The sequence below is a fragment of the Balaenoptera musculus genome, chromosome 7 (assembly GCF_009873245.2).
Source record: "Balaenoptera musculus isolate JJ_BM4_2016_0621 chromosome 7, mBalMus1.pri.v3, whole genome shotgun sequence".
NCBI lineage: Eukaryota > Metazoa > Chordata > Mammalia > Artiodactyla > Balaenopteridae > Balaenoptera > Balaenoptera musculus.
In genome coordinates, this window is record NC_045791.1 from 42,367,712 (window position 1) to 42,395,243 (window position 27,532).

At 38.0% G+C, this 27,532-nt stretch overlaps 1 protein-coding gene across 3 annotated transcripts in view; it reads right to left on the reverse strand.

The window, feature by feature from the left end:
* The window catches only part of PLA2R1 (phospholipase A2 receptor 1), a 115,603-nt gene that overhangs the window by 35,790 nt on the left and 52,281 nt on the right, over positions 1-27,532 (reverse strand). For all 3 annotated transcript variants that reach the window (XM_036858525.1, XM_036858527.1, XM_036858526.1), the window contains exons 11-17: positions 24,418-24,587; positions 11,780-11,982; positions 9,400-9,545; positions 5,759-5,843; positions 3,428-3,560; positions 2,816-2,851; positions 2,189-2,346 (exon numbers count right to left, since the gene is read on the reverse strand). In XM_036858525.1, the coding sequence (XP_036714420.1) occupies positions 2,189-2,346; positions 2,816-2,851; positions 3,428-3,560; positions 5,759-5,843; positions 9,400-9,545; positions 11,780-11,982; positions 24,418-24,587 (931 nt within the window). The remainder of the gene's footprint in view (positions 1-2,188; positions 2,347-2,815; positions 2,852-3,427; positions 3,561-5,758; positions 5,844-9,399; positions 9,546-11,779; positions 11,983-24,417; positions 24,588-27,532) is intronic.

Below are 27,532 nucleotides of genomic sequence, written 5' to 3' on the forward strand. Positions count from 1 at the left end.
TTCCACATATAAATGATAACGTACAGTATTTCTCTTTCTCTGTCTGACATTTCATGAAGCATGATACCCTATAGGTCCATATACGTGTTGCAAATGGCAAAATTTCATTCTTTTTTATGACTAATATTCCATTGTATATATGTGCCACATCTTCTTTATCCATTCCTCTGTTGATGGGCATTTAGGTTGCTTCCATGTCCTGGCTACTGTAAATAGTGCTGCAATGAACATTGGGGTGCATGTATCTTTTCGAATTAGTGTTTTCATTTTTTTTCAGATATATACCCAGGAGTGGAATTGCTGGATTTAGTTCTTTGAGGAACCCCCATACTATTTTCTATAGAGGTTGCACCAACTTACATTCCCACCAACAATGCACAAGGGTTTCCTTTTTTTGGATGGATTTTAGAACTAGCCCTTTAATGTAATGAATATGCTGTTCTGCTGCCTGCGGCCATTTTTAAAAATGACCTTGTAAGTCAGATGACCTGGGATCACTTCCAAATTCCACTACTTAGCTGCTGTGTAACAAAGTTGCTTCACCTCTTTGGAGTCTTAGCTTCTTCATCTGTAAATTGTGCTGACGATAGAACTTACCACAGAGAGTTCTTAGAAAGATTAAATGCCATTAAACGTTAGTACTTAGCCGTGCTTGACACTGTTACAATAAGCATTGGCCAAGTATCAGCTCCTTTTGGGACATGCACTTTGCATGTCCAGGGATTAGTTTTTAGCCATTCACCTGATCTCTTGTTATTGCCGCCAGGGGTGAGGAGTCTGCTGTCTAGCTAAAGAAACAAATGTATTTTCCGAGGTCATGATATGTAATTTGTTGATATTTAATATTACAGTTTTGGCTTGAGTGTTCCATTTGTAGGAGATGGAGAGTAGTAAAACAATGCATGAACCAATACTGGGGAACATCCAGTTCTCGTGGGTGGTCTGCCACTGAGTCTCTGTGAGGCCGTGCAGTTGTCACCTAACTCCTCTGGTTCTTGACTTTTCCATCAAAATGCAGTAGTAGTCCCAACCTGCATGCACCTCACAGGCTGTATGTGTATCAAACAGAACTATAGAAACAGGAAAGCCCAGTGAGGTGTGAGGGGAGACACTTCTCTTACAAGTCAAGGATGCTTTAATCCAGAGCTTCATTTTAACAGTCAACTTACAAACATAGGAAAAGATGATAGAGCAACCAAGGATTCCTGCAGACCATGAACTAATGTTAAATTATGGGAAAAGAAAAAAGGCTCTTTCTTACCTTCAACAATTTCCTAGGGAAAATTGGGAATGAGGCTTTTCCTCCCTGGTGCCCCCTTGGTATTGTACATACTGCTCCCTTTTCTCTTATTACATCGTGTTATTTCCAGCTTTTTAAAGACACTGACTGTATTTCATTTTTACGTCCTTGACATTTTTGTGTCCTTGACAAATACCACAGTGTCTGAGACATACCTAGTGCTCAATAAATGCTTGCTGAAGAAATACACTGAAAACCAACACTATTCCTTGGCAGTCTTATTCATTGTTTAATGGATTTTGCATGCTGCTTTCTAACAAGCCTAGGTTCTCAGAGGATTTCTCTATCTGAAGTTGAAATGGAGAACCACTCCTTACCATTTTCTGCATAGAGTCTAAAAAAATATTGTACTCTTATAAGTCAAATTTGAAACATTAAAATAGCCATGTACCTCCCAGTACTCTTTGTCCCTCATTTGTGCTTTATTTTCCTCCATGGCATTTATCCATTTATCTTTTTCTAAAATATTATGTAATTCTATTTATTTATATTGATTACAGTCTTCCTTCACAGACTAGACTAAAAACTCCAGGTGGGCAGGAATTTTGGTCTATTTTAATCACTGATAGAGCCTCAGCCCCTAGAAGAGTATACTCAATAAATATGCATTGAATGATGGAATGAACCTCACAAAAACAATAAAATGCTATTTACTCATCCTTTGTTGCTAAAAAAGCATGAGGAGAAGTGAAATGACTGACCAGCATCGTAAACCTGTGTTTCCATTATTTGCTCTAAATCTCTATAACAGGAAGAAAAACAGTTCTTAAAAATCTAAGACTTTTAATGAAACAAATAAATATCTGAAGTAATATAAAAACAAAATCCCTCAAGGACAAAAGAAGGAGTTAAGCTCTGAGTTTCTCATAGTTAATCATATTTAAGTACCGCTCTTATTTTGCCGTGGATGAATTCTTGTTCACGTGCAGAATGAATAGTGAGAATATCACTGCGCAGCCAGCCACAGACAAACTCAAAGGAGGACCATTCCGAGGCAGAGGTATGAAAAAGGTACTCTGCCTCCTGATAAAAGAGCCAGGGTGCATCTGAAAGAAAAATAAGCAACACAGGTGAGGCAACAATTATTGAGCAATGTAATACAGACTTAAATAGGGTATGCTATGATTGACCCCAAATGTGTAATTTGGTCACTCAGCATTAAGAAAATGTGTGTGTATACACCCACTCCCACACATAAATAAGTATACAATTTACTTATTTTCCTTGGTCTATTTCATATAAGAAACATTCACGTATATTCAAAAGTCTGGGATAGATACGTATTTTAAAATCATGTGTCATGAACATGGAGTTAAGCTATGATATTAGTCTTCAGTAATATTTAGTGACATTTATTAGTTTGATTATTTATTAATGATGAATTTGTTAATTTGAAAAAATTAGTTGTCAATTGACACAAGAAAAGAGAAACTTGATTGGAGCTATGTAATAACACAGTAATGCTACAAAATAGCACATAATTAGAAATTCAAGAACTGCCAGGATAGTCCTTACCATACTGGTACCAGGGTGGAATCTTGGGTCTCACATCTGCAAAGTGAAAGCAAACCAGTTTGAGTGAACTTTATTTACAGGTGTACTATCTCTGAATTACTTTAGGTCTAAACACAATATTTTGGACTTTGCTTTTTAAAAGATCATTTAAGAACCAGGTGTTGTTTGGAAAGTGGTAAGTTCTCATACTTGAAGAGGAAGCTCAAGAGAGATCTCTGGTTAAAGAGAAAAGGATGTGAATACTTGTTGAGAGCCCATTGTGTGTCACACACTGTGCCAGGTGCTTTCACTTACTCATTTGATAAGTAATTTTGTTTGCTTGTAATGTCACAGTGACATTTCCTCCAGGTTGTACTTGCAAAATACAGTATTCCACAACATAGGCAGTTATTTTCATTTCCTACTAAGTTAGCATACTACACTGGTGTCATCTTTTCTCATTCCCCCATGATACATTATTTGCTAAAAGATTACAATTTGGTTCATCATGAAGGCTGTTGGTACTGTGCTCCAGGGTGCTTAAATTTTAGACCTCTGTAACTGTTCACTTGGGAAAATGCTATAGATTATTAGAAAGCAAACAAATAGTAAAGATCTTATTAATATTTTTACCTCTTGGAATTTTGCATATCCATTCACGTTTGGAACCACAGTATGAGGGTAGCAACGTTTTATTCGCCTTATAAACAGCACAGTTTCTTGCATCTTCTCCAAAATAATTATTGTCTAGAAATGAAGAGACAACCTGCAGCAGATGAAGTTCATTATTCCTTAATAATGATCCCCCGCAAAAAGTTTCAAAAGATCAAAAAGGCATCCCTGTAAATAAATCACAATAGACTTCTGGAGGAAGTATGGTTATGATGCCAGTTAAAGGTTGTTCCACATTTGTGAAAAGCAAGCTAATCAAAGCTTTATCATTTTTTTCTTGAAGATGCCTTTTTTTTTTTCTTTCTTTAAGAGGCATTCTACTCTTTTCTCCAGAAGGAACAAGTCAGATGAACTTGCACTGTTTTCTCACTGGCAAGATTAGGCTAGCCCTGGGATCCTGGGTAAACTGTTTAGAGGCTCAAGGATCTTTCAGAATCGAGTCTCACCTTTGATGTAGATTCTTTTGCATAAATACTAGGCTTTTAGTCTCTAATCACTAACTTCTAAGTCAACCCTAGCTTTAATCAGGAAACTATCCAATGTTTTCCAGGAATGATCACATAACGGGGTATTGACTAGAGATTCAACCTTCTCAATGATTTGATGACTACTTGACAGAAGAGTGGATGGACCATGAGTAAAACTGAGGTAAAAAATTTGAAAAAAAGAGGGTTTTGAAACCATTTATGCTCCTCCTCAAACATCTACACAGTCATGCAACAATTCATCTAACTTAAATATATATAAGCTCAGATTTGGAGAATGGCATGAGTTTGATATTTATTTTGTCCAGAGGGAAGTGGCAAGGGACTCAGTCCACTGCTTCACCGCTTAATCTCACTGATTCTGAACCAAATTGTCTATTCCCCTCCTATTACTGATGAGTTTTTGTTTGTTTGTTTGTTTTACTAAAACGCATTCTCAGCCTCTATGTACCACATTTTATGCTCCAAGTGCCGTATTAATGTTAACCAACTGTGCCATGTGGTAGCTGCCATTTATGGGGTAGGTCGACCCTGCTATGCCCCTTCCACTCTCTGGGCCTTGGTTTCTTCATCCGCAAAACAGTTGGGTGGGGCTGGGTGATCTCTAAGATCTCTTCCTGTTCTCTGGTCCTGATGCCCTTTTCAAAGAAGCAGTACTGGGGTAGAATCATTATTTTTTTTAAACTAGCACACTCTTACTATTTTTGTTCCCACTATAAGCATGTAGCTTTTCCGCAAACCCCTTCCTTGCTACAGATTTGAACACCATCTATGTCGCAGGCCTAGAGATAGGTCCCTTTTCTCTATTGATCTTTACTGTTTCATCAAAGTTTGGTTGCTGCTGTTTTGCCAACGAGGAGACATTACGATATTGTGGCTTTGGAGGCAGACAACCTGTGTACAAATACTGACTCTCTTATGTATTATTTTAGGCAAACTACTTAATCATTTTAATACCCACTATATTGAATCACTGCAAGGATGAAATGAGATCATGCAGGAGTGCACTCAGCTCAGTGCTCAGAACATAATTAGGGCTCAAGGAACAGGAGCTGCATTAAATGCTCACTGCAGGCTGTTGCTACCCCCCAGTTCACAGGTGAAACTGAATAACTTGATTCTGCATGTGCCTTCAGATGGATCTCATTTTAATCTGGAATACTGCTACTGTTTTTTCCCTATTATGAGGAAAATCTGAGAAATCCTCATTGTACCTGAAAAAAAAAAAACCAAAACGTAATTGTGAGTTCCCTCTTCCCTTCATAGAGGTTTTTTTACACGTGAGGCTGAATGAAAAGCAAGTCTTTTTCTTCCTTCCAAATAACTTGCTTTGTCTGAGAAGGGGGAGCTGTGTTTAAGGCTGGCGTTTCTGTTCTTTCAGAGTGAGAGAAACTGAAAATGTTTCTTTTCACTGCGACACAGACAACGGTCCCGCACTTACACAATCAGGTGCTATGCAGCAGGGGTGGGGGGTGCAAAGGAAGCCTGGTATTATTTTAGAGAATAGTTGCTTCTCTGCTGGAGAGTCTTCACATGGGAGATGGTTTTGGGGGCTTTTTCAGAGAATTTGATTCCTTTTTGGGATGAGATCTTATAGCTGGCTTTAGAACTATCTGGCTAGCAAAGGTTTCTCAAGACCTTGCTGAAATAACTCTTTTGGTACCAAGGTCTGGTGCAGTTTTTGATTTAGGTTTGGGTCATGGGGAAGATGGTCATTCTCTCCAGGTTCTCTTGGTTGGTTTACCAAGTGCTTCCAGGGCCGCCTGCTTTGAATTCATTTTCTTTTCTCCAGCTTGGAAAGACTTACAGGAGTTCCATCAGACCACTCCCAAGAGCCAGCATTCAGTGGGTTTCTTTTGTTAAATCCAATCCAGAACTGCCTTTCTTCTGTCCTATGAAGAGAGGAAACAAAAACTTGGCTCTTCCCGTTGAATTCACAACATTATGTAAAATGTTCAAGAAATATTTTAAAGTATTTAGTTGTGTAGGGAACAGCTGACGCTACTGGCAGAACTGGTCAAGTCAGCAAGCATTTATGGAACATTTCCTGTAAGCAAAACCTGAGCTATAAAATGAACTGAGAGAAGATTAATCTCACTTCCCATTTCTCTTGGTTTGTATGGTGTGCTCACTGGTGATGGGCAGTTGGGGGAACCGTCAGCTCGTACTGAGAACATGGCTTTCACATGTTCATTAGGAAGGGCAATGTCTTTCAATTAAGACAAGAACACATGAAAGCAAGTTGGTAAGAAATTTTGGAACGTCTTTTCCCTAGAGGACTATTTATTTGCTAATTGACTATACTATTTATACTACTTCACTCTTTTAATTTGTTGTTCTTTTGTCAAATGTTCATGTATTCTCTGAAGGTTAATCATCACCACCCCATTTAATAAAAGGTACACAGCAGATTTGTTTTTTTGGTTTCTTTTTAATGTCCCAATGTAAATAATTCCACAGCAAACCAGTCTGAGGCACGGTAGATTAACTTCAGCCGTCACCACTGGTTAGACTTGGTGAGAAGCCCCACAGAGAACCATCTTCCCTCCTATTAGGCTGAGGACGAATGCATCAAACCAGAGAGCACTCAATAAATCAAGCAATAAAGCCTAATTGTACAACGAATCATCTGACTGAGATAATTTTCTGAGAATAATTTTGAAGAATTAAAGATTTAAAAGATTCAGGAGTCATGACAGATGCTTTATTTTCCTTAGTGCACAGAAGCAAGCCTATTCTGAAGCATCCCCTTCTCAGATATTTGAGCTCCTTTGCCTGAACGATACAAATGAAAGTAAAATGTGACTTAGAAAAGGTCAGAATCACTGAGGCGCATTGGTCACTGCCATGATAGTAACTTACATTTAAGGTTGTGGGAAGGTGAGAATGCTACCTTAAGGTTAAACCAGGCATATTAATCTTAATGGCCAGGCTGAAAACTCACGTCACTCTCCCTGCGTTGAGAGCGTTTTATTCCTTTCCTCACTGAATTCAGAATTTTACATTTTTCCTGCTATATATTGGCTCCTAAACGATGAACTGGTATTTATTTTCTCTTCATCATTTTCCTAAAATTATGTAACTTTAATTAATATAATATAATATGAATATAATAAAATAGAAAAGCAGTGCCATAAGAAGGAGAAGAAGCATGTATGCTAACTATGAGAATTGGTTTATTTGGTATAATTAAGCATGAGATTTGGCTGAACTCCCTGGCAGTCTGGACAAAAAGTAAAACATACGTTATATAGCTTTCGTGATTAAGTGCCAAAGATCAATAATTTGATAGATACTTGACACTAAATTCTATGAGACAATCCAAGTGTGAGAATTTATATAAATACAAGTGTTATAATGAAATCTGATGTTACAGCAAACTTGGAAGCAGTTTGCATGTGTTGTTTCATATAGCAAACCTCACCATATGCAAGTATGAAAGGATGTTTTGCAAGGGGCTGAAGTCATGAAGCCAAGTTACAACTTAGAACAGTGGAGACGGTCACATCTCCCTTGGATCTGAGGCCCCGCACCAGACTAGCAAACCAATCAACAAGGAAGCTTCTTGAACTTTTCTTCAGCCTCAGAGAATCTGACTCAGCAGCTCTGGCGTGAGACCAGAGGGCACTGTGTGAAAAAGTCTCCCAAGTGAGCGTGAGAATCAGCCAAATCGGGAACCATGGTCTCAGGCCAGCATTTCCTGCAGGGACCAGCAGTTCCGTGGGATGTTGGTAAGTGGTCTCAAAAAAAAAAAAAAAAAAAAAAGCGTTTTGCAGTCAAAGAAATTGCTTCCTTCTAGAAGTCTTTACAATGCTAAGGTATATGGCAAATTTGCAAGATCGTGCCCTGTTTTGCAAACATATTTGACCACAAAATCCCCCTATTTCCCCTGGAGTACTTCATGAGACACACACTGGGAGATATTCCCACCTTTGAGGTCATTTTTGTAGATGCTGGAGATGAATAATTTGATAGATGTTACATATTAACCTTCTTAGGGGAGGGTCCTAAAGGAAACTTGTGGGGAAGGCCAGGATTTTCCTCAAAAAGTAGTTCTGGATTTTCTCTGAGATTCAGGTAAGTGTTTCATTGAGACTTCAGATTTCCAGAGCTTGGAACAGAGTACCTGGTATTATATTTGTGTTAAATATATGGAGGCATGCCCCCACCCCCAGACCACGACATCCTCAGGGGCAGGATTTTGTCTGTCATGTCTATTGCATTCTCCAGCCACCCATGCATATAATAGGGTCCCTTCCACAGAACATATTCCCAAAATACATGCTAACTGACAAGAACATTCTAGAGAAAGAGGCCAAGGGATGAGAAGACTTGCTAAAAGAGAACATGATGGCTATTTTCAAATATTTGAAAATGGAGTAGACTTGATCTGTATTGCTCTGGCTTACTAGAAAGTTGATCTTTGAAACTAGCCTCCAACAATGGAATGGGTTTTATGCCAAGTAAAGAGCACTTTGAAACTGAAAGGAACTATGTAGACCAGTGGTCCCCAGCATTTTCGCACCAGGGATTGGTTTCGTGGAAGACAATTTTTCCACTGCCGGGGGTGGGGGGGTTGGCGGGACGGTTCAGGCGGTAATGCCAGCAATGGGAAGCAGCAGATGAAGCTTAGCTCGCTCTTCCGCTGCTCACTTCCTGCTGTGCGGCCCAGTTCCTAATACACCGCGGACCGGTATTGGTCTGCGGCCCGGAGGTTGGGGACCCCTGATGTAGACAGTAGATGACCACGGGAATGTAGTAGAAGAAATTCCCGCATTGGGTCAGAGGTAGCACAAGACCTCCTATGTTTCTTCAAATTTAAATTTGATTGATTTTCCAACTTCGTTAAATTCAAGATTCTGTAAACTGGCAAAACGGATGCAGACAAGTGAATGCCTGTTTCCTCAGAGGTAAAATTAGAAGGTTGGATTGGAATTTTTTAAAAAAATTAGTGGGACTTTCTTTTTTTCAAACCAAATCTCACATGAACTCCTGTTGTATACAAAACAACTAGAAGTGGAGTTGGCTGGACCTGCTGAGTCAGTGAGCAAGGAACCAGGAGCTCTGCCCACTTGGTCTCCTGCTCTGGGGGCTCAGGACCCTCCGGACCCTCAGACAGCACTTTGAAAACCACTGGGCTAGATAATTTCTGAACTTGGCAGGAAAGCTCTAAAATTCTGATTTGAGGTACACAGAAAAGATTTCAAATATCAAAACAATCGTCACTTTGTTCTTTGTTTTATGGAATGAGTAGTTGGTGCAATATAAATATAAAACCGTAAGTATGTATTTTTCTTTCACAACGAGTGTTTAGTTGGTTTTAGACTTAAATACTTGAGATTTTGAATATCCCAAATACCCCCAATATTTGGGATACTCATGCCTAAGAAGCCATTACTTGGAGACAAAATATGTGACTGAAATTTTTCAAAATTAACAAGTATTTACCGATTAAATTTTGAATGTAAAAGCTCATTCACAAAATTCTCTTCCTCGATATGGGCAAAGCTTGCAAGATGAGCTCCAAATTCTTCACAAAATTCTTCAGCTTCTCTCCATGTTCTTTTCGTCAGAACTTTTTCACTATGAAATACCTGTGTAGTAAAAGGAAAAAAAAGTTGACACGGTCATGAATAAGGTGAGGCTGTTTAATTCTGGACAAGAAGATGACAATAATATAATTGTTGTCATTATTCTACTTTAAAAGCTTGACCGAGTAGGGAGAAATAACATTTATTGAACTAAAGTGTGTCTAGTTGTTGTAATACCATTATCTCATTTTATTCTCATGACAAAGTCATGCAGAGGATATGATAGGCTCAGTTTAACAGATGAGGACCCTTTTCCTCCTTGAAATCTCTTTTTTTTTTTCCCCTCCTAAATTTCCTGTGACTGGCATATGCTTGTCCCTTAATAAAATGTTTGTCAAGAGGGCTTCCCTGGTGGCGCAGTGGTTGAGAATCTGCCTGCCAATGCAGGGGACACGGGTTCGAGCCCTGGTCTGGGAAGATCCCACATGCCGCGGAGCAGCTGGGCCCGTGAGCCACAGCTACTGAGCCTGCGCGTCTGGAGCCCGTGCTCCGCGATAATGAGAGGCCCGCGCACCGCGATGAAGAGTGGCCCCCACTTGCCACAACTAGAGAAAGCCCTCGCACAGAAACGAAGACCCGACACAGCCATAAATAAATAAAAATAAATAAATAAAAAATTAAAAAAAAAAAAAAATGTTTGTCAAGAGATGAGGACAGTCAGGATAAGAGAGGTTACAAATTTCAGGTCACACAGCCACAAACTAGCAGAGCTAGGATTAGACCTCGTATTCCATAGCTGAATGAATCTGGCTCACCCAGGCGAAGAAATGAGAAATGAGACCTGGGACCTAGGGCAGGTATATTTCTAGGGTCTTTGGGTTTTAGCTGTGACTAAATTCTCTCCTGTTTCTCAGCTGTCCTCACGGTAGCAGGAAGAAGTCAGTCAAATGACGGGCATACTTTTGACTTTATTTAAGGTCAAGGGTGAGGAACTGAAAACCTGGAGCTTCAGATTCTGGGCCTCTGCACCCTTCTCATTTTTAACTGCCTGACACTATGCTTGAGTCTCTAATGCCAGGCAGGCACCCTGCGGCCAGGCTTCACCAGGCTCTGATTTGCTGAAACCAGGATGAATAACCTTCCCAGTCCCATGGACCACAGCACAGCATTTCCATCTTTTAAATTATATGTCAAAACCCACCTCCTCTGGGAACCTTTTCTGGAATCACTTTAAATTCATAAGTCCTACTGCTATGCCCATCAAACACACCATATATTTGTTGACATATCAGGGTGATGTGTAGTAGAAAAAGCACTGGACTGGGAGTTCCAAAACCGCAATTTATTCCAACTCTGTCAATAAATAATTGTGATCTTGGGCAAATCACTTCATCTCACTTCATGCCGCAGTTTACTCATTTCTAAGGTTTAACTTATTGCTCTGTGTGGTCACTTCTGGGCCTATTATTCCATGAATTTAATGTAGGATTATACATGTGTACATTTAAATTTAGTGTATTACAAGTGTTTCAGGCCATCTATGAGACTGCAATATTTCTAGAGATAAAGGCTGTCTCCATTCTGCTCTTCATGTGCCCAGGTGCCAGAGAAGAACTTTCTCCCAGGATTTTGGAAATCTCTATTTGTACAATGAACCAAAGACAAAACCACCAAACAAAAACATCATATTTCAAAAATGTATTTCTGAGAAGAAGATTGTAGATACTGATTTAAACCTAGGATCTAAAGATGATTTGCAAAAAGACATTTCTAACATGCACACACATATGTGTATATATCTATATCTCTCTCTACATCTATATATCTCTATCTATATCTACCTCTCTGTAAATCTGTATCTATATCTCTCTCTATATCTCTATCTCTCTATATAAACTTTTGATCATCAAAAGCTGCGAAAGCTATTCTTGGCAGGAGAATGGTATTATTCCAGAAGAAGGACATTATTCATTTGCTTACAAACAATATGGAATTGTACCATTTCAATATCCAGCGCATGTCTGCCTTGTTCATTTGTATATGCAATAAGAACAATATTGATCAGGGCCTTGATATCGGTCCTCATGAGGAGGCCTCAATGTCACCAGGGATCTGTCAATATTTTGACTTAAAAATTATTTTGGAATATAACTGAAAGGATGGAGACAGCCAACAAATATTAACTGAGTACCTGCTGTGTGCCAGGCACTATCCTGGAATAAAGGAGTTTGGGATACATGGACAAAGCTGGAATAATGTTGGTCCCACTGAGAATGCCCATGTAACCTTAGTATTACCTTGAAGCAACTGGCCAGGCCAGGCTCTGACTCCCAATCCAAATAGCAGGGGGAAAAGGGCCATCTCTCTTCTTGCTCAGGTTTCTCCTGATTTTCCACTGGTTGCTTGCACAAGGACATTGCCTTAAAGTGTCTACAGTCCTTCACTTCCCAGCGACCAGGGGGACTCCTTCCTCGAATGACAACACAGCCACCACTGTAGCCTAAAAGCAGAAAACAACACTTTAATACCAGATGACTAGAACATTTTGTGCTTGGAAGACAGCTCATTAGAGTGTTGAATAGTTGACATCTCATAATGAAGCATCCAGAAAAGAACAATAAAGATGAAAAAGGATGCTTTATTGGCCTGATCATCTCATTTCTCTTCATCTCTGGAGAAGAGAATAGTAGATGGCAAAGTGAGAGAAGAGAGACTATGAAGCCTAAAATTTGGGCATTTTGAGCTCAGATGGCAAATGATGGGAAATTAGGTGCTGTTCCAACTTGGGACTGAAATATCCCCCATATCTCATCAAATGCCAACATCCCTCTACTTTGAATTATTGAGCTTTTTAACTGTGCAGAGGAAAATTTAATTCACCATTTATTGAATACCTACCCTGTACACTGTGCTTTGAAACCCAACTGTGAAAAATTAACAATGAAAAATGCATAGTGCTGATTCTTTGAGAAATAGATTCAACAGGAAAAAATACATAAATGATGGAGTAAAGCAGACTGCAAGGTACACAACAGAAAACCAAACTGTACACCATGGAAGAGTGGAGAGAATGAGGTATATTCTAAATGGGGTGAAATTCTGGGGGCAGGGATAGGGGCAGACATCAGGGAAAAGGGAAAGACCATTTAGTTATGGACAAATTCCATTTTATTCTTTTTCATATGTTTGAACATTTTGGAAAATGAAACATATTTTTCCATAGAAGCAATTTCTATGTTAAGATTCTCAAGTTTGTCATCAAATGTATACAACTCATAAGACAGCTAAAAAATGCACTTCAAATTTCAGTGACTAGTAGAAAACAATCCCATTCCAAAAATAGAATAAAAATTGAGTAAAAATGAGCTTCTTTTTTCATCAATCCAGAGCGATCATTCAGTTAACTAAATCAACATTCAACAACAACAACAATAAAATTATGCATCTGTATCTACGTACCAGGCTAGGCTTTATATTATTAGCTGCTTGAGACAGAAGGACAAAAAACATTTAGTTTAGTGTGAGACACAAAAAAATAAATGATTAATGGCAGCAAACATGATGGATTAAGTGCTATAGTAACAGTGTGTTAAAATTTCTGTGGGGAGACTTCAGAAGGAGTGATGGAGTCTCCTCAGGATGTCAGTAAAGGATTTGCAGGAAATCACATTTGAGCTGAATTTTGAAGGATGAAAAGGAGAAAGAAGTTTTCAAGGGGTGCTTTTAAAAAAGCAAGTGATTATAGATGAAGCATCTAAAGACTTGTGACGATTCTGGATCTAAAGGCACTTTAAAAAATGTAGTCACTTGGTACTAGATATTTGTCTTGCTTAATTTCCCTTCAGAAGTAATGGCTTCAATTTCTGTAGATACAGGGTAATTGACATTATCCTGCCAGCCATGTTTTGGTTGTTTTATGCTGATAGAAAGACTAAAGAGAGAGATAATGAGGAGTGGCATGAGAAGGAAGAAGACAGAGGAAGATGTACAAAGATTTACATTCCTCCTAAAGGAATGGAAAAGAGTTTGTGAAGAAGGAGAAAGAATAATGAAGCTACAACACGAGTGTTTGTGTCTTCAACAATCCTGGGTGCACACCCCGTGTTAGACACCTGCAGGAAGCTCAACGTGTGTGCACGCTGATGGTCAAAGAGACCCACAAAGATGAAAATGACCAGTGGTAAACAAGAAAACATGACTGTGTGACATGCAGAAGAAACGGAAGTCAATAGAGAGAGTTGGTCCACGCAAAGGCCATCATTTGGCTCCACTGGCCAGAAGAGCTAGTTAGTGTTCAAGGTGGAGTCTGGGGGGCCAAGCAGGGGAGATAGTATAGCATGCCACTGCCCCTGCTGTGAATGGAGCATTGCAGGTCTGCTGAGTGTAATTGTGGAACGCAGCTCACAATCTAGCTGAGTCATGAACAACAGAGGAGATGCTGCCCGCTCTGTGTAATGAAATTCGAATGAAACTGAACTGTGGAAATCCATGTGGAAGCCGAAAACCTAATATGTATATGGATGGAATTGCTCTAGTTGAAAGAGCAGGAAAAAACACACACTCCCACCTGACTCTTCCATCCTTCCTTCCCAGCAGCCTTTGACTTGGGGCCTGAAGTCTGGGGTTCTGGTCTCAGCACAAATATTTAGTAACTTGAAACTCAAGGTTCATAAATCACAAAAAGCCTTGTCTAAAACATAGGGGCAATAATCCCTTCTCTTCTTATGGATTTTCAGGAAGATCTGATAAAATAATATATTAAAAAGCTCCCTGAAAGATATGAAGGGCTAAAACCATCACTAAGATGTTGCTTCTATTCTTATTTTGACTGTTTTCATTACAAAAGCTGGGATTTTGTGGCACAAGTTCTGCCTGCATGTTCAAAGAATTTTTAAAAAGCTCAAATCAGCAAGTTTAAAATGCAATATACTTTTTTGTTGGTCTTGCATTTTGTCTTACTTTCCCACATCAGACAATGATTAAATAGCTTTGGTTTTAGACACTAGATATTCAACTCATCTTCATTAGTGAAGAAGGAGATGTTTGTGAACTGCTATGAAGATAAAAAGTGTGCAGTAGTGTTATTGGTATTCGAAAATGGTTAACTTAATGGAACATTTGACCTAAATTTTAGAGTCTCAGCCTCAAAGAAGCAGTAAAGTGGTATAATAAAGGGAGACTGGGCTAAGGGAGATATAAACCAAATTTATAATCTTATGTTGTGGGGATGCTTGTAAAGCCAAATAATAAGGGTAGGGTGTGGAAAAGAGCAGAGGTGTTTCTTCTCCCAGAGAAATTGTTCTCCAATTTGATTAACTCATTTCTCACTGGAAAAGAACAACTGTCGTCATATCCCTTAGCGGTGAATCTCACATTTGAACTGATTCTCCTCACCTGCCTTAGCCTCCCTCTATCCCCGCCCCTTTACTCTCTCCATCAAACACGAATGGGAACACTTTCGGTCAGTTAAGAAATTCCAATTCACTAGTCTAGTCTCTTCAATTTGGCAAAACTATCTAGCCTTATAGTAAATTGAACCAACCTGGGAAAACCTCCATCTTTCACTTCTCTGGCCATATACCTGAAAACAAACAATATCTATTTGTGGCCTCAGGGCAGGAGGGAATCATAACCGGGCCTTTAGACAATTATTTTACTTGAGCCCGTCTACTCATTTCCCTTTCCCTGCAACAACTTTCACATCCTTAATCTCAGGCCCTCTGCCCCAGCCACCTTCCATCTCTCTCCTCTGCTTCTCCGTGGAGAAAAGTGAAGCTTTGGGTCAGGGAAGGTGAGCTTTCATGGAGCTCTGCTTATCTGCCTGATACCATGTTAGGCATTTTATATGGTCTTTTTCCTATTTAACTTCAAAACCTCTTTGAGGTGGATATTAGCATCTACAGTTCACTAATGGAAAAACCAAGGCACAGAGGTGTAGTTTCTTGCCTGAGGGCCATGTAGTTCTTGAGGGTTTGATCTGGAATTTGAAACCATATTTAACTGAGTCTACCATGAGACAATGTCAAGGTACAGAGGAGGTGGACATTCAATAAATAGCTGTTGAATGAATGCTTGAATCTTCCCCTCTAATTATGCTTCTCTCCTTTGTGAGACCGAAGCATTTCCTTGAAGATCTACTATCACATTTTTAGTGTGTATGACAGTTACCTATATATTTATAAAAAGATATGGAAATACCAAAAGGGTGCTCAGAAATGAGGCTGTTTGTCCTCATTTGTGTGTTGGTGCATTTCAGTACTCTGATGAGACAAAATGGATAACTATCTGCTGGCTAGACAGGGTTCTCCTTGCCATGTGTAGGGCAGTTTCAAGAAAACATATCTGACTGGCTCTAAGCAATCCCATTTTCCTTGTCACTGACAGAAGATTTCCATTGACTTGAGACAATTAGGGTAAATACTCTGGAGTTATCCCATGAGCGAAACATACCTTTTTCACAGCGCTATCTAGATCTAGAAACACAAACCTTTTGTCACAGAGCCTGAGTTATGGATGGATGCAAAATTTTCTCTATGAAGTAACTGTGAAACTCTAATAAAACTTGGAAAAGTTTTTTTTTTTTAACTTTGGGTGGGTTTGTTTGTTTGTTTGTTTGTTTGTTTATTTATTTATTTATTTATTTATGGCTGTGTTGGGTCTTCGTTTCTGTGCGAGGGCTTTCTCTAGTTGCGGCTAGTGGGGGCCACTCCTCATAGCGGTGCGTGGGCCCCCCATTATCGCGGCCTCTCATGTTGCGGAGCACAGGCTCCAGACGCGCAGGCTCAGTAATTGTGGCTCACGGGCCCAGTCGCTCCGCGGCATGTGGGATCCTCCCAGACCAGGGCTCAAACCCGCGTTCCCTGCACTGGCAGGCAGACTCTCAACCACCGCGCCACCAGGGAAGCCCGGAAGCGTTTTTTTGAATGTCTTAAAGGATGGACTTACCTGTTTTCTTTCACCATAGAGCAGCCTCCATTTATATTGAATCCTTAATCTAAGTACAAAGTACATTTAGGTTTCTAATGCATTAGATTCTCCCTAAATGAGAAAGGCCCTATTTGTCTTCTTTCCCTTTAATCAGTGGCACTAGTTAGTATGGATCAAAACTGTTTTTCCTGTTTTACCTGAATAGTTACTTCTCTTAAAATACCAAGTACCATAGTCTCTTTGTTGTTGTTTTAGTAAGGATAGCAGGAAATTATCTCTGTATAGAAATATCCCAGCTATGAAGCTATGAAGAAATCCCTAATGAATCCATGGATCTAGGTATCGATCATTAATGGTTTCTAACATTGCAAATAGTAAGAGAACTGGACATTATATGCCTCCATATGGAGCATACAACTATCTGTGAAATGGTCTTTCCAAAAAAATAAGAGTATCTGATTTAGATCAGGCCTCTGATTCTAACTTTTTAAAAATGTCATTTTAAAAATGTCAATTTTATGAAAAATAAAAAGAATAGAGTAACTTTTTTTTATATTAAAGACTTCCATTTATTAGCACTGTGACACTCAGTGCAAAGAATACTCAAATGTTTGCTTTTTATACCAAAGGTAGTATATTGTTATTCTTCCAACTCAACAAACAGTATATACTCTTTAGTGAACTGTTACTTCCTAGAATACCAGGCGGGCCTCTTCCAGAAGAGTAACACATTTTTAATGTGTTGTGGGAATACAATAAAAAAACCTAGACTGAAGGAAGCTGTACAGGACAAACACATTTGCATCAACAAATAAAATTTTAAAAAAATGACAGTGGGCAAGGAAGAGGAAAACACAGAGATTAAAACAGACTTCAGGAGATATACCAACCAATTACAGTGCATGCACCTTTTCTTGATCTTGATTCAAATGAAGAACTCTAAAATACATTATATAATAGTTATGAATTATTTAGAAATTTGAGCATTAACTGAAGATTTATGATGCTATGGAATTATAGTTAATTACTTTTAGTTGTGATACTTGTATTATAGTCATGTTTCTAAAAAGGAGTCTTTATCTTTTAGAGATAATACTGAAATATTTATGGATGAAATGATATGATATCTGGGATTTTCTATGAAAAAATATGGGAAATGGGAGGAGTGGGTGGGAGTATAGATGAAACAAGATTGACCATGGGTTGATAATTGATGACACTGGGTGATGGGTATATATGGTGGTTCATTATGCTATTTGGTGAACATAATACAAGGTTGAAAAATGGCAGAACTATGATTCCACCACAGATTGAATATTTTGATGATATGACATAAGGACAGAGTCTTCACTGAGTTTATAAAAAGCTTCAGGCTTCCTGTTCAGTGGTCAATTTATGTAGTCAGTCTGGGCTGGATTAAGGTTCTGACATGGGGACCAAGCTAATGGATTCTTTTGTGACAGGCAGGAAAAAAAATGTCATTTAGGATGGTGTTTCTGCAAACTGCAATTTTAAAGGAAAAAGGAAACACAGGGGTTTTTATATTGCTATTTTCTTCAAAAAAAGATTTACATTTTCAGAGACAATTTACTCAGTGTCAATCAGCCTGAGCAGCCAAACTGAGCATCACGATATTATTTTTGCTTCAGGGAAAAGAGAAAAAGAGTAGTGCCACTCAAATAAATTACAGCAGAAACTTATGAATGACAAGGAGTTCTGCTTCAATTCCAAATTTTAGACATCCAAATATGCCCCAAGGAAGATAACATTAAAAACTAAGAATTTTGTCTAGTCAAAATGTATTAATTTATTTTGACAGGTATAGACACTCCTAACAAAATTACAAAGTATATTAGAAATGATACCTGGGGATTTTTTTCCAGTAATAGTGTGACATGGAACTTTACTATTCTCTGCATTTTAATAACATTCATAAATTTGTAGAATGAGAAGGTTGTTTATTGAGTGAATTGTGATGTTTCTTGTTTAGAGCTATGCAGTCACCGGTTTATATACAAATTTCCTAAACCAATGGTTATACACAAAGAATCTAATTTGTCTTACTTCACCTTGCATGCATCCTTTAAAAGTATAGTTTTTTAAAAAAATAAATAAATAACCAATATATTTTAGAGCATTTTAGGTTCACAGAAAAATTTAGCAGACGGTACAGACTTCCCTTATACCCTGTGCCCCACGTGCCTTACTACTGACATCCCATACCAGAATGGTACATTTGTTAAAACCTATATTGACACATCATTATCACCCCAAGCCCATGGTTTACATTAGGGGCCGCTCTTGATGTTGTACATTCTATGGGTTTGGACAAATGTATAATGACATATATCCACCATTGTGGTATCATATAGAATGGTTTCACCGCCCCCCAAATCCTCTGTGCTCTGCCTATAAACTCCTCCCTCCCCCAGCCCTTGGAAACCACTAATCTTTTTACTGTTTCCATAGTTTTGCCTTTTCCAGAATGTCATATGGTTGGAATTACACAGTATGCAGCCTTTTCAGATTGGCTTCTTTCACCTAGTAATACGCATTTAAGTTTCCTCCATGTCTTTTCATGACTTGACAGCTCATTTCTTTTTAGCACTGAATAATATTCCATTGTCTGCATGTAACATAGTTTTGTTTGTTTTTTTTGTTTTTTTAAAAATTTATTTATTTATTTATTTATTTATTTATTTAGCTGTGTTGGGTCTTCGTTTCTGTGCGAGGGCTTTCTCTAGTTGCGGCAAGTGGGGGCCACTCCTCATCGCGGTGCGGGGGCCTCTCACTGTCGCGGCCTCTCTCGTTGCGGAGCACAGGCTCCAGACACGCAGGCTCAGTAGTTGTGGCTCATGGGCCCAGTTGCTCCGTGGCATGTGGGATCTTCCCAGACCAGGGCTCGAACCCGCGTCCCCTGCATTAGCAGGCAGATTCTCAACCACTGCGCCACCAGGGAAGCCCCTGTAACACAGTTTATTCACTCATCTACTAAAGGACATCTTGATTGTTTGTAAGTTTTGGCAAGTATGAATAAAGCTTCTATAAAAAAAAAATCCATATGCATGTCTTTGTGTGGACATGTTTTCAATTCATTTGGGTAAACACCAGGGAGTGCAAGTGTTGGATTGTATGGTAAGAGTATGTTTACTTTTGTAAGCAACTGCCAACCTGTCTTTGAAAGTGGCTATACCATTTTGCATTCCTGCCAGCAATGTATGAGCACGCCTGTTGCTCCAAATCCTTGTCAGCATTTGGTGTTGTCAATGGTTTGGATTTTGGTCATTCTAATAAGTGTGTGGCAGTATCTCATTGTTTTAATTTGCAATTTCCTAATGACATATGATGTTGGACATATTTTCATATGCTTACTTTTCATCTATATATCTTCTTTAAGATCTTCTGTCCATTTTTAGATTGGGTTTTTTGTTGAGTTTTAAGAGTTCCTTGTATATTTGGTATAACAGTCCTTTATCAGATATGATTTTTACAAATATTTTCTCCCATTCTGTGGCTTGTCTTCTCATTCTCTTGACATTATCTTTCTCAGAGCACAAGTTTTAATGAAGTTTTAGTTTTAATGAAATCTAGCTCATCAATTATTTATTTCATGGATTTTGCTTTTGATGTTGTATCTAAAAAGTCATCACCATATCCAAGGTCATGTAGGTTTTCTATTATGTTATCTTCTGGAAATGTCAAAGCTTTGTGTTTTACATTTAGGTCTATGATCCATTTTGAGTTAATTTTGTTAAGGGTGTAAACTCTGTGTCTATTTTTTTTTGTTTTTTGTTTTTTTTGGCATGTGGATGTCCAATTGCCCAAGCACCATTTGTCAAAAAGTTTTTTCTATTGTATTGTTTTTGCTTCTTTTTCAGTGATCAGCTGACTATTTTTGTGTCAGTCTATTTCTAGGCTCTTTATACTTTTTTATTGATTTATTTGTCTTTTTTTTTTTTTTTTTGCCAAAACCATATTGTCTTAATTACTGTAGATTTATAATAACTCTTGAAGTCAGGTAGTATCAATCCTCTGACTTTGTTCTTCTCCTTCAGTACTGAGTTGGTTATCCTGGGTCTTTTGCTTCTCATTATAAGCTTTAGAACCAATTTGTCAATATCCACAAAATAACTTGCTGGTGATTTGACTGGGATAGCATTGAGTCTATAGGTCAATTTGTGTAGAACTGACATCTTGACAATACTGAGTCTATCTATGAACATGGAATCTCTATTTATTTAGTTCTTCTTGATTTCTGCCATTAAAGGTTATAGTTTTCCTCTATAGATCTTATATATATTGTTAGATTTATATCTAAAAATTTCATTTTGAGGGGTGTTAATGTAATATGTTTTTAATTTAAAGTTCCCCTTTTCAATGCTGGTATACAGAAAAGCAATTGACTTTTGAGCATTGATCTTGTATCCTGCAATCTTGCTATAATTGCTTATTAGTTCCAGGAATTTTTTTTGATTCTTTCTAATTTTCTACATAAACAATCATGTCATCTGTGAACAAAGTTTTATCTCTTTTCTTCCAATCTGTACCTTTTAATTGCTTTTCTTGTCTTGTTGCATTAGCTAGGACTTCTAGTACAATGTTTAAAAGAGTGTTGAAAAGGGACATCATTTCCTTGTTCCTGATCTTAGTGGGGAGGCTTCTAGTTTTTCACCATTAAGTATGATATCTGTGGGTTTTCTTTAGACGTTCTTTATCAAGTTGAGGAAGTTCCCCTCTATTCCTTGTTTGCTAACAGTTTTTAACATGAATGGGTGTTGAATTTTGTCAGATGCTTTTTTCTGCATCTATTGATACGATCATGTGATTTTGCTTTTTTAGCCTGTTGATGTCATGGATAACATTAATAAGTTTTCAAATGTTGAACCAGCCTTGCATACCTGGGGTAAATTCCACTTGATTGAGGTGTGTAACTCTCTTTATACATTGTTGGATTCAATTTGTTAATATTTTGTTAAAGATTTTTGTGCCTATGTTCATGAGAGATATTGGTCTGTAGTTTTCTTTTCTTGTATTGTCCTTGTCTGACTTTGGTATTAGGGTAATGTTGCCCTCATAGAATGAGTTACAAAGTATTCCCTCTGCTTCTAACTTCTGGAAGAGGTTGTAGAGAGCTGGTATAATTTCTTCCTTAGATGTTTGGTAGAATTCACCAGTTGAACCCATATGAGCCTGCTGCTTTCTGTTTTGGAAAGTTATGAATTACTGATTCAATTTCTTAATAGATATAGGCTTATTCAGAGAGTCTGTTTCTTCTTGTGTGAGTTTTGGCAGATTGTGTCTTTCAAAGAATTGGTCGATTTTACCTAGGTTGTCAAATTTATGGATATAGAGTTGCTCATAATATTCCTTTTTTATCCTTTTAATGTCCATTGGATCTGTAGTGATGTCCCTTTTTTTCATTTATGATATTAGTAACTTGTGTCTCCTCTCTTTTTTCTTAGTGAGCCTGGCTAGAGGCTTATCAATTTCATTGATATTTTCAAAGAGCCAGCTTTTAGTTTCATTGATTTTCTTTATTGATTTCCTGTCTTCAATTTCATTGATTTCTGCTCTAATTCTTATTATTTCTTTTCTTCTACTTACTTTGGATTTAATATGCTCTTATTTTTCTAGTTTCCTAAGGTGGAAGCTTAGATTACTGATTTTAAATATTTCTTCTTTTCTAGTATGTGCATTCAGTGCTATAAATTTTCCTCTAAGCCCTGCTTTCTCTTCATCTCACAAATGTATTTTCATTTTCATTTAATTTAAAATGTTAAAAAATTTTCTCTGGAGATTTCTTCTTTGACCCATGCGTTATTTAGAAGTGCATTGTTTAATCTCCAAGTATTTTGGAATTTTCTCAGCTATCTTTCTGTTCTTTATTTCTATTTAATTTCATGTGATCTGAGAGCAGACATTGTATGACTTCTTTTAAATTTGTTAAGTGTGTTTTATGGCCTAGAATGTAGTCTATCTCAGTGGATGTTCCACATGAGCTTGAGAAGAATGTGTAATCTGCTGTTGCTGTTGTTGGATGAAGTAGTCTATAGATGTCAATCATATCCAGTTGATTGATAGTGTTGTTGAGTTCAATTTTGTCCTTACTGATGTTCTGTCTGCTGGATCTGTCCATTTCTGACATAGGGGTGTTAAGAGTCTCTAACTATAACAGTAGATTCATCTATTTCTCCTTGCAGTTCTATCAGTTTTTCCCTCATATATTTTGATACTCTGTTGTTAGGTACATGCACATTAAGGATTGTTATGTCTTCTTTAGAGCTGACTTTTTATCTTTATGTAATGTCCATTTTTAATCCCTGGAAATTTTTCTTGTTCTCAAATCTGCTCTGTGTCAAATTAATATAGCTATTCCTGCTTTCTTTTGATTAATGTTAACATGGATATCTTTATCCCTTTACTTTTAATCTATAGGTGTCTATATTTAATTTTGATTTATTTATTTATTTATTTTTTATTTATGGCTGTGTTGGGTCTTCGTTTCTGTGCAAGGGCTTTCTCCAGTTGTGGCACGCGGGGGCCTCTCTTCATCGCGGTGCGCGGGCCTCTCACTGTCGCGGCCTCTCTTGTCGCGGAGCACAGGCTCCAGACGCGCAGGCTCGGTAATTGTGGCTCACGGGCCCAGCCGCTCCGCGGCATGTGGGATCCTCCCAGACCAGGGCTCAAACCCGTGTCCCCTGCATTGGCAGGCAGATTCTCAACCACTGCGCCACCAGGGAAGCCCAGGTGTCTATATTTAAAGTGGGGTTTTTGAAGACAACATATACTTGGGTCTTATTTTTTGAACCACTCTAAAAATATCTTTTAATTGGTGTTTAGTTCTCTAATTATTGTTATATATATGATATATGATAACAATTATTATAATATTACAATAATAGTTATCTTTCCTCAGGGAAGAGCTTGAGCCTCTAACCCATTTCCTCTAGATACAAATTTAAAGGTAGCCTATTGTCTATTATCTATTGGGTAGCCCTGATTGAGATCCCCAGGCAAGAAAGGGACCAAGGGCTTCCCTGGCAGTGCAGTGATTAAGAATCTGCCTGCCAATGCAGGGGACACGGGTTCGAGCCCTGGTCCGGGAATATGCCACATGCCACAGAGCAACTAAGCCTGTGAACCACAACTACTGAGCCTGCACTCCAGAGCCCACAAGCCACAACGAAGAGTAGCCCCCACTTGCTGCAACTAGAAAAAGCCCAGGCACAGCAACGAATACCCAATGCGGCCAAAAATAAATAAATAAAATAAATAAATTTATTTAAAAAAAAAAAAAAGAAAGGGATCAAGGCATCCAAACAGGGTTCACACTGAGGTAAAGGTGTGTTGGATCTAGGTTGGTGACCTAAGATTAACACAAGGGCCTAAAGCTTGGTCCACAGGGGCTGGTTTTTGTGTAGATTATGGCTGAAACCATTAGCTTCTCTGGCACAGTTTCATGGTTTGGGATCCAGAACTGAGCACAGGATGGTGAATTAATAGACCTGTAACTCTGAAATTCTGGCTAAGGTACCACAGAAGTCCATGGAGGAGATGGAGTAGCAAGAATGTTACCTAAGTGACATTCCACAGCAAAGTCACGTGGCAGTGACTGTGAACTGATTAGCTACGCTCAAATGTGCCCATTCACTCTGCTTTGAAGTGTGACACACTATTCTGGACTGAGTAAGCCCCTGAGATTCTTGGACAATGAGGGCGGATGAGGAAAAGACTTTAGGAGGGAGAAACTGGACTTCTGCTAACAAAGGCATGTGTGGTCTTGAGCAATGAATTTATACCTTGAACTTGTCAAGTGACTCATATGAATTATACTTTAAAAAATGGCCAGCCATATATCACCCCTGAGAACTGGTGGTAATTGTTTTAGTTGATTTATGCATTAAGAAAACACTAAGGAAGAATCAGAGGAGGTGGACCATGAGGTGGATAGAATTTGGGGGCAAAGAAAACAGGAGGGAGAAGTGGTGTGACAGTGCCCTCTACTCACGGGGCTGACGTGCATTCCAGTGTGTGTACTTCACCGGCTCTGACTTCTGCCCTGCCGTCTTCCAAGTGTATTCTCCTGTATCATTTTGATCTTGAAGAGCTATCCAAAAATAAGTGTCCTTCGTTTTTACCACACTACTGATCAAACTGGTAATAAAAGCCTGTTCAAACCTGAAAAAGGGAAAAAAGAAATGATTATAGTAAGTTTCTGGGCAATAAAGAAATGTCGTTAAAACATAATGAGGTGCACAGAATGGCACCCGTGTAAACATTTCTCATGAATTCTTTAGAACATGGGACAGAAAAATACTCAAAGACCCTGAACGTTACTAATAAATGTAAATTGCCAAATAAACTAATAAATTGCCAAACGTCAGTGCAATTCCCGGAAATATATGAGTGAGGAAAATTTGATCCTCAAAGGTGGTGCTCAGTTCTTTCAAGGAATAGAGTCCGGTTCCAGTTTCGGAGTGTAGGTAGTAAAGTCCAGAAAGCTAGCGATACATTTCTTGGTGCAACATGTGCCCTATTGTGTAATTAGGCCACACAGCACACACATGCTGTAATGTGCATTTGGTGGGGAGGTGGCGGTGGGGGAGGTGGAGAAGAGGGAGGAGTAGGGACACTATGCTTTTCTGAATGAGCATCTGCCGACACAGGGTTCACATGCGCCCACCCACCACACTTGCCTGGTGAGAATGGAACAGAAATTGGAGTAGCAATTTTATGTCTCCCAGATCAGTTTGTTCACAGGCACATGGAGTCATTGGCTTATTCAAATGTGTTCAGATGTGCATATTCACTGAAGATAAATTTAAAACCCTAGGAACTAATCCAAAGAAGTACACCCACTATATTCCTCAACCGGCTGAATGAATTAGTGTTCATTAACTGCTGGCAATGCTCCCTCTTCAACATGAATGCATTGAAAGCAGAATCTAGAAAATTTGTATACATGCTTCCACATGAATACCTAACAGAAATATGTATTAAGCTTTAACCAGCATTGAAATTTTAAGCTAAGTTGGAAACTATCTTGAAAAATTTGCTTTCGATACATGTAAAGTTTTGAAGAAACACCTTTCAAACAGTGGTAACTTTTGGCGAGACCCGCTGAGACATTAAGAAAGGAAACGCCCGATGAAATTATCTGGGAAACCTAAGGAGAAAGCAAATTAGACTTTTTCATCTGATTTTGGATTTTTTTTCATTACCATGCATCTTTAACTTGCTAAAGGAAGCAAAAGAAATGGGGTCATTCAAGAATAGAGGAGTCTCAAAGGAAATAGGGGAGAGAAAGAGAAAAGAACACAAAGATGCAAACTTTTTAACTGCCTTATGAACATCACTAGCAACAGTTAGTTATATGAGGCATCCATGATACTCATCTTTGCAGAGCATATGCTTTAGTGACTATTTTCTGCAGATAGTCTATTGATAATCTAAATAGCACACATTTGAAATTAGAAAAGTTTTTTTTTAATCAGATTGCAGAACCTTACATAAACATGCTTCAAAAAGAAGGTAATAAAAGTAAATACTCTCTAGATGCTGTGTAAGTTTCCTTACACTTCCAGTGGTTCATGCTCTTATAACATAGGATCCGTTTTTCCTTCTCCCCTCTGAGGCAGAGTAGCATCATTATCATGCATCGCTGGTGCCTGAAACTACACTGCTAGGAGGCCAGCAAGGCACTGCACCATGGAGGCTACGGTCAGGACCACTAGTCACTGTGCTGGTTCTAAACCCAGGGGCCATCACTGGTTCTTCCATTACCTTGTACTATGGCATTTATTGGATAATGGAGAGATAACGTTGTCTGTGAGCTTGGCCTCTGGTATCATTATTCATGACAACACTTTGCTTTTGTCCCCTGTTGGTTTTAGATTTATTTAGTCCACTCTGATTTGCTATTTTATAACCATTTATCATTGCTCAAAACAATACAAACCTGCTTTTTGAATTGGCAAGTATATCTTTTAAGCAGTTACATATAATACTAATACATTAAATCCTATAACCTTCAGATAAAAACAGGACTCTAGTTTTTCCTGGTCCAGTTTAGAAGATGGCATTGTTAATAACAAAATTCAGCAACTATATTTTTTTTCTAAACCATGTACTCTTAAGAAATTAACTCTGGATAACAGCATGCAATCTCTTGAGTGTCTGTTTCCAACTGATAAAGAAACAAGAGATCTTTTTATATTCTTTATCACTCACTGTTTGGCTTCAAACACTTAAAGGGTTGTGAAAACTCTGGCTTACGGTAATAGCGCAGATGACCTTTTAAAGTCTTTTCTGGCCCTGTGTTTTAGAATTCTTCATTTGAGAATATTCCAGAGTTTCATATCTGGATTTTTTGTCTGGTTTCACTGATGTTGTTTAATTCAAATGTTATTATGATTTAAGAAACAAACAATAACCATATGTACATATTTTTATATATTTTTTGAGGAATTCAGTAAAGTAAAAATTGTTATTCTTCATAAAAACAAGTGATAAAAATATTTTGCTTATAACCTACTTATAAAATCAAAGTCTGTAGGTGAATACTTCTTAAAAATCAGAAAAAAATTTCCCATCAATCCTTTAAAAAGGCAAGAAATCAAATTTTTATTTTCAATGTAAACAAGAAAAAAACAAGTGTATATTGAACTTGTATCAGTTTGAGAAGGATCTGTTGCTCATGGTGCTAAACATTAAATTTTAATTAAAAAAATGCAATTTGAAGATAGCAATGCATATTTTTTGGCATACTTGACACATTTTTTCATTTCAAAGTAAATATTTTATATTTCAAAAATGCACACTTTGAAAAAGGTATTTTATGCTTAAATTTCTAATTGAACATTATATTTCTTCATCAGTTTAGCCAGTGACATATGTAGCTAAAAAAAAAAGATGCTTCTTGTCTGTGAATAACACAGTAGTTAGCAGAAATCAGTAATTAATGACTGTGTTTGTGGTACCTAAAACCAGAGATTGAAAAAATGTAATGCATTGGAAGTAGCTTCACTAGAGAGCCATTTCAAATTAAACAATATGTATATGTATGTATGTATGTATATATATATATATATATACACATACATGATTTGGTTAGGAGGGACTCA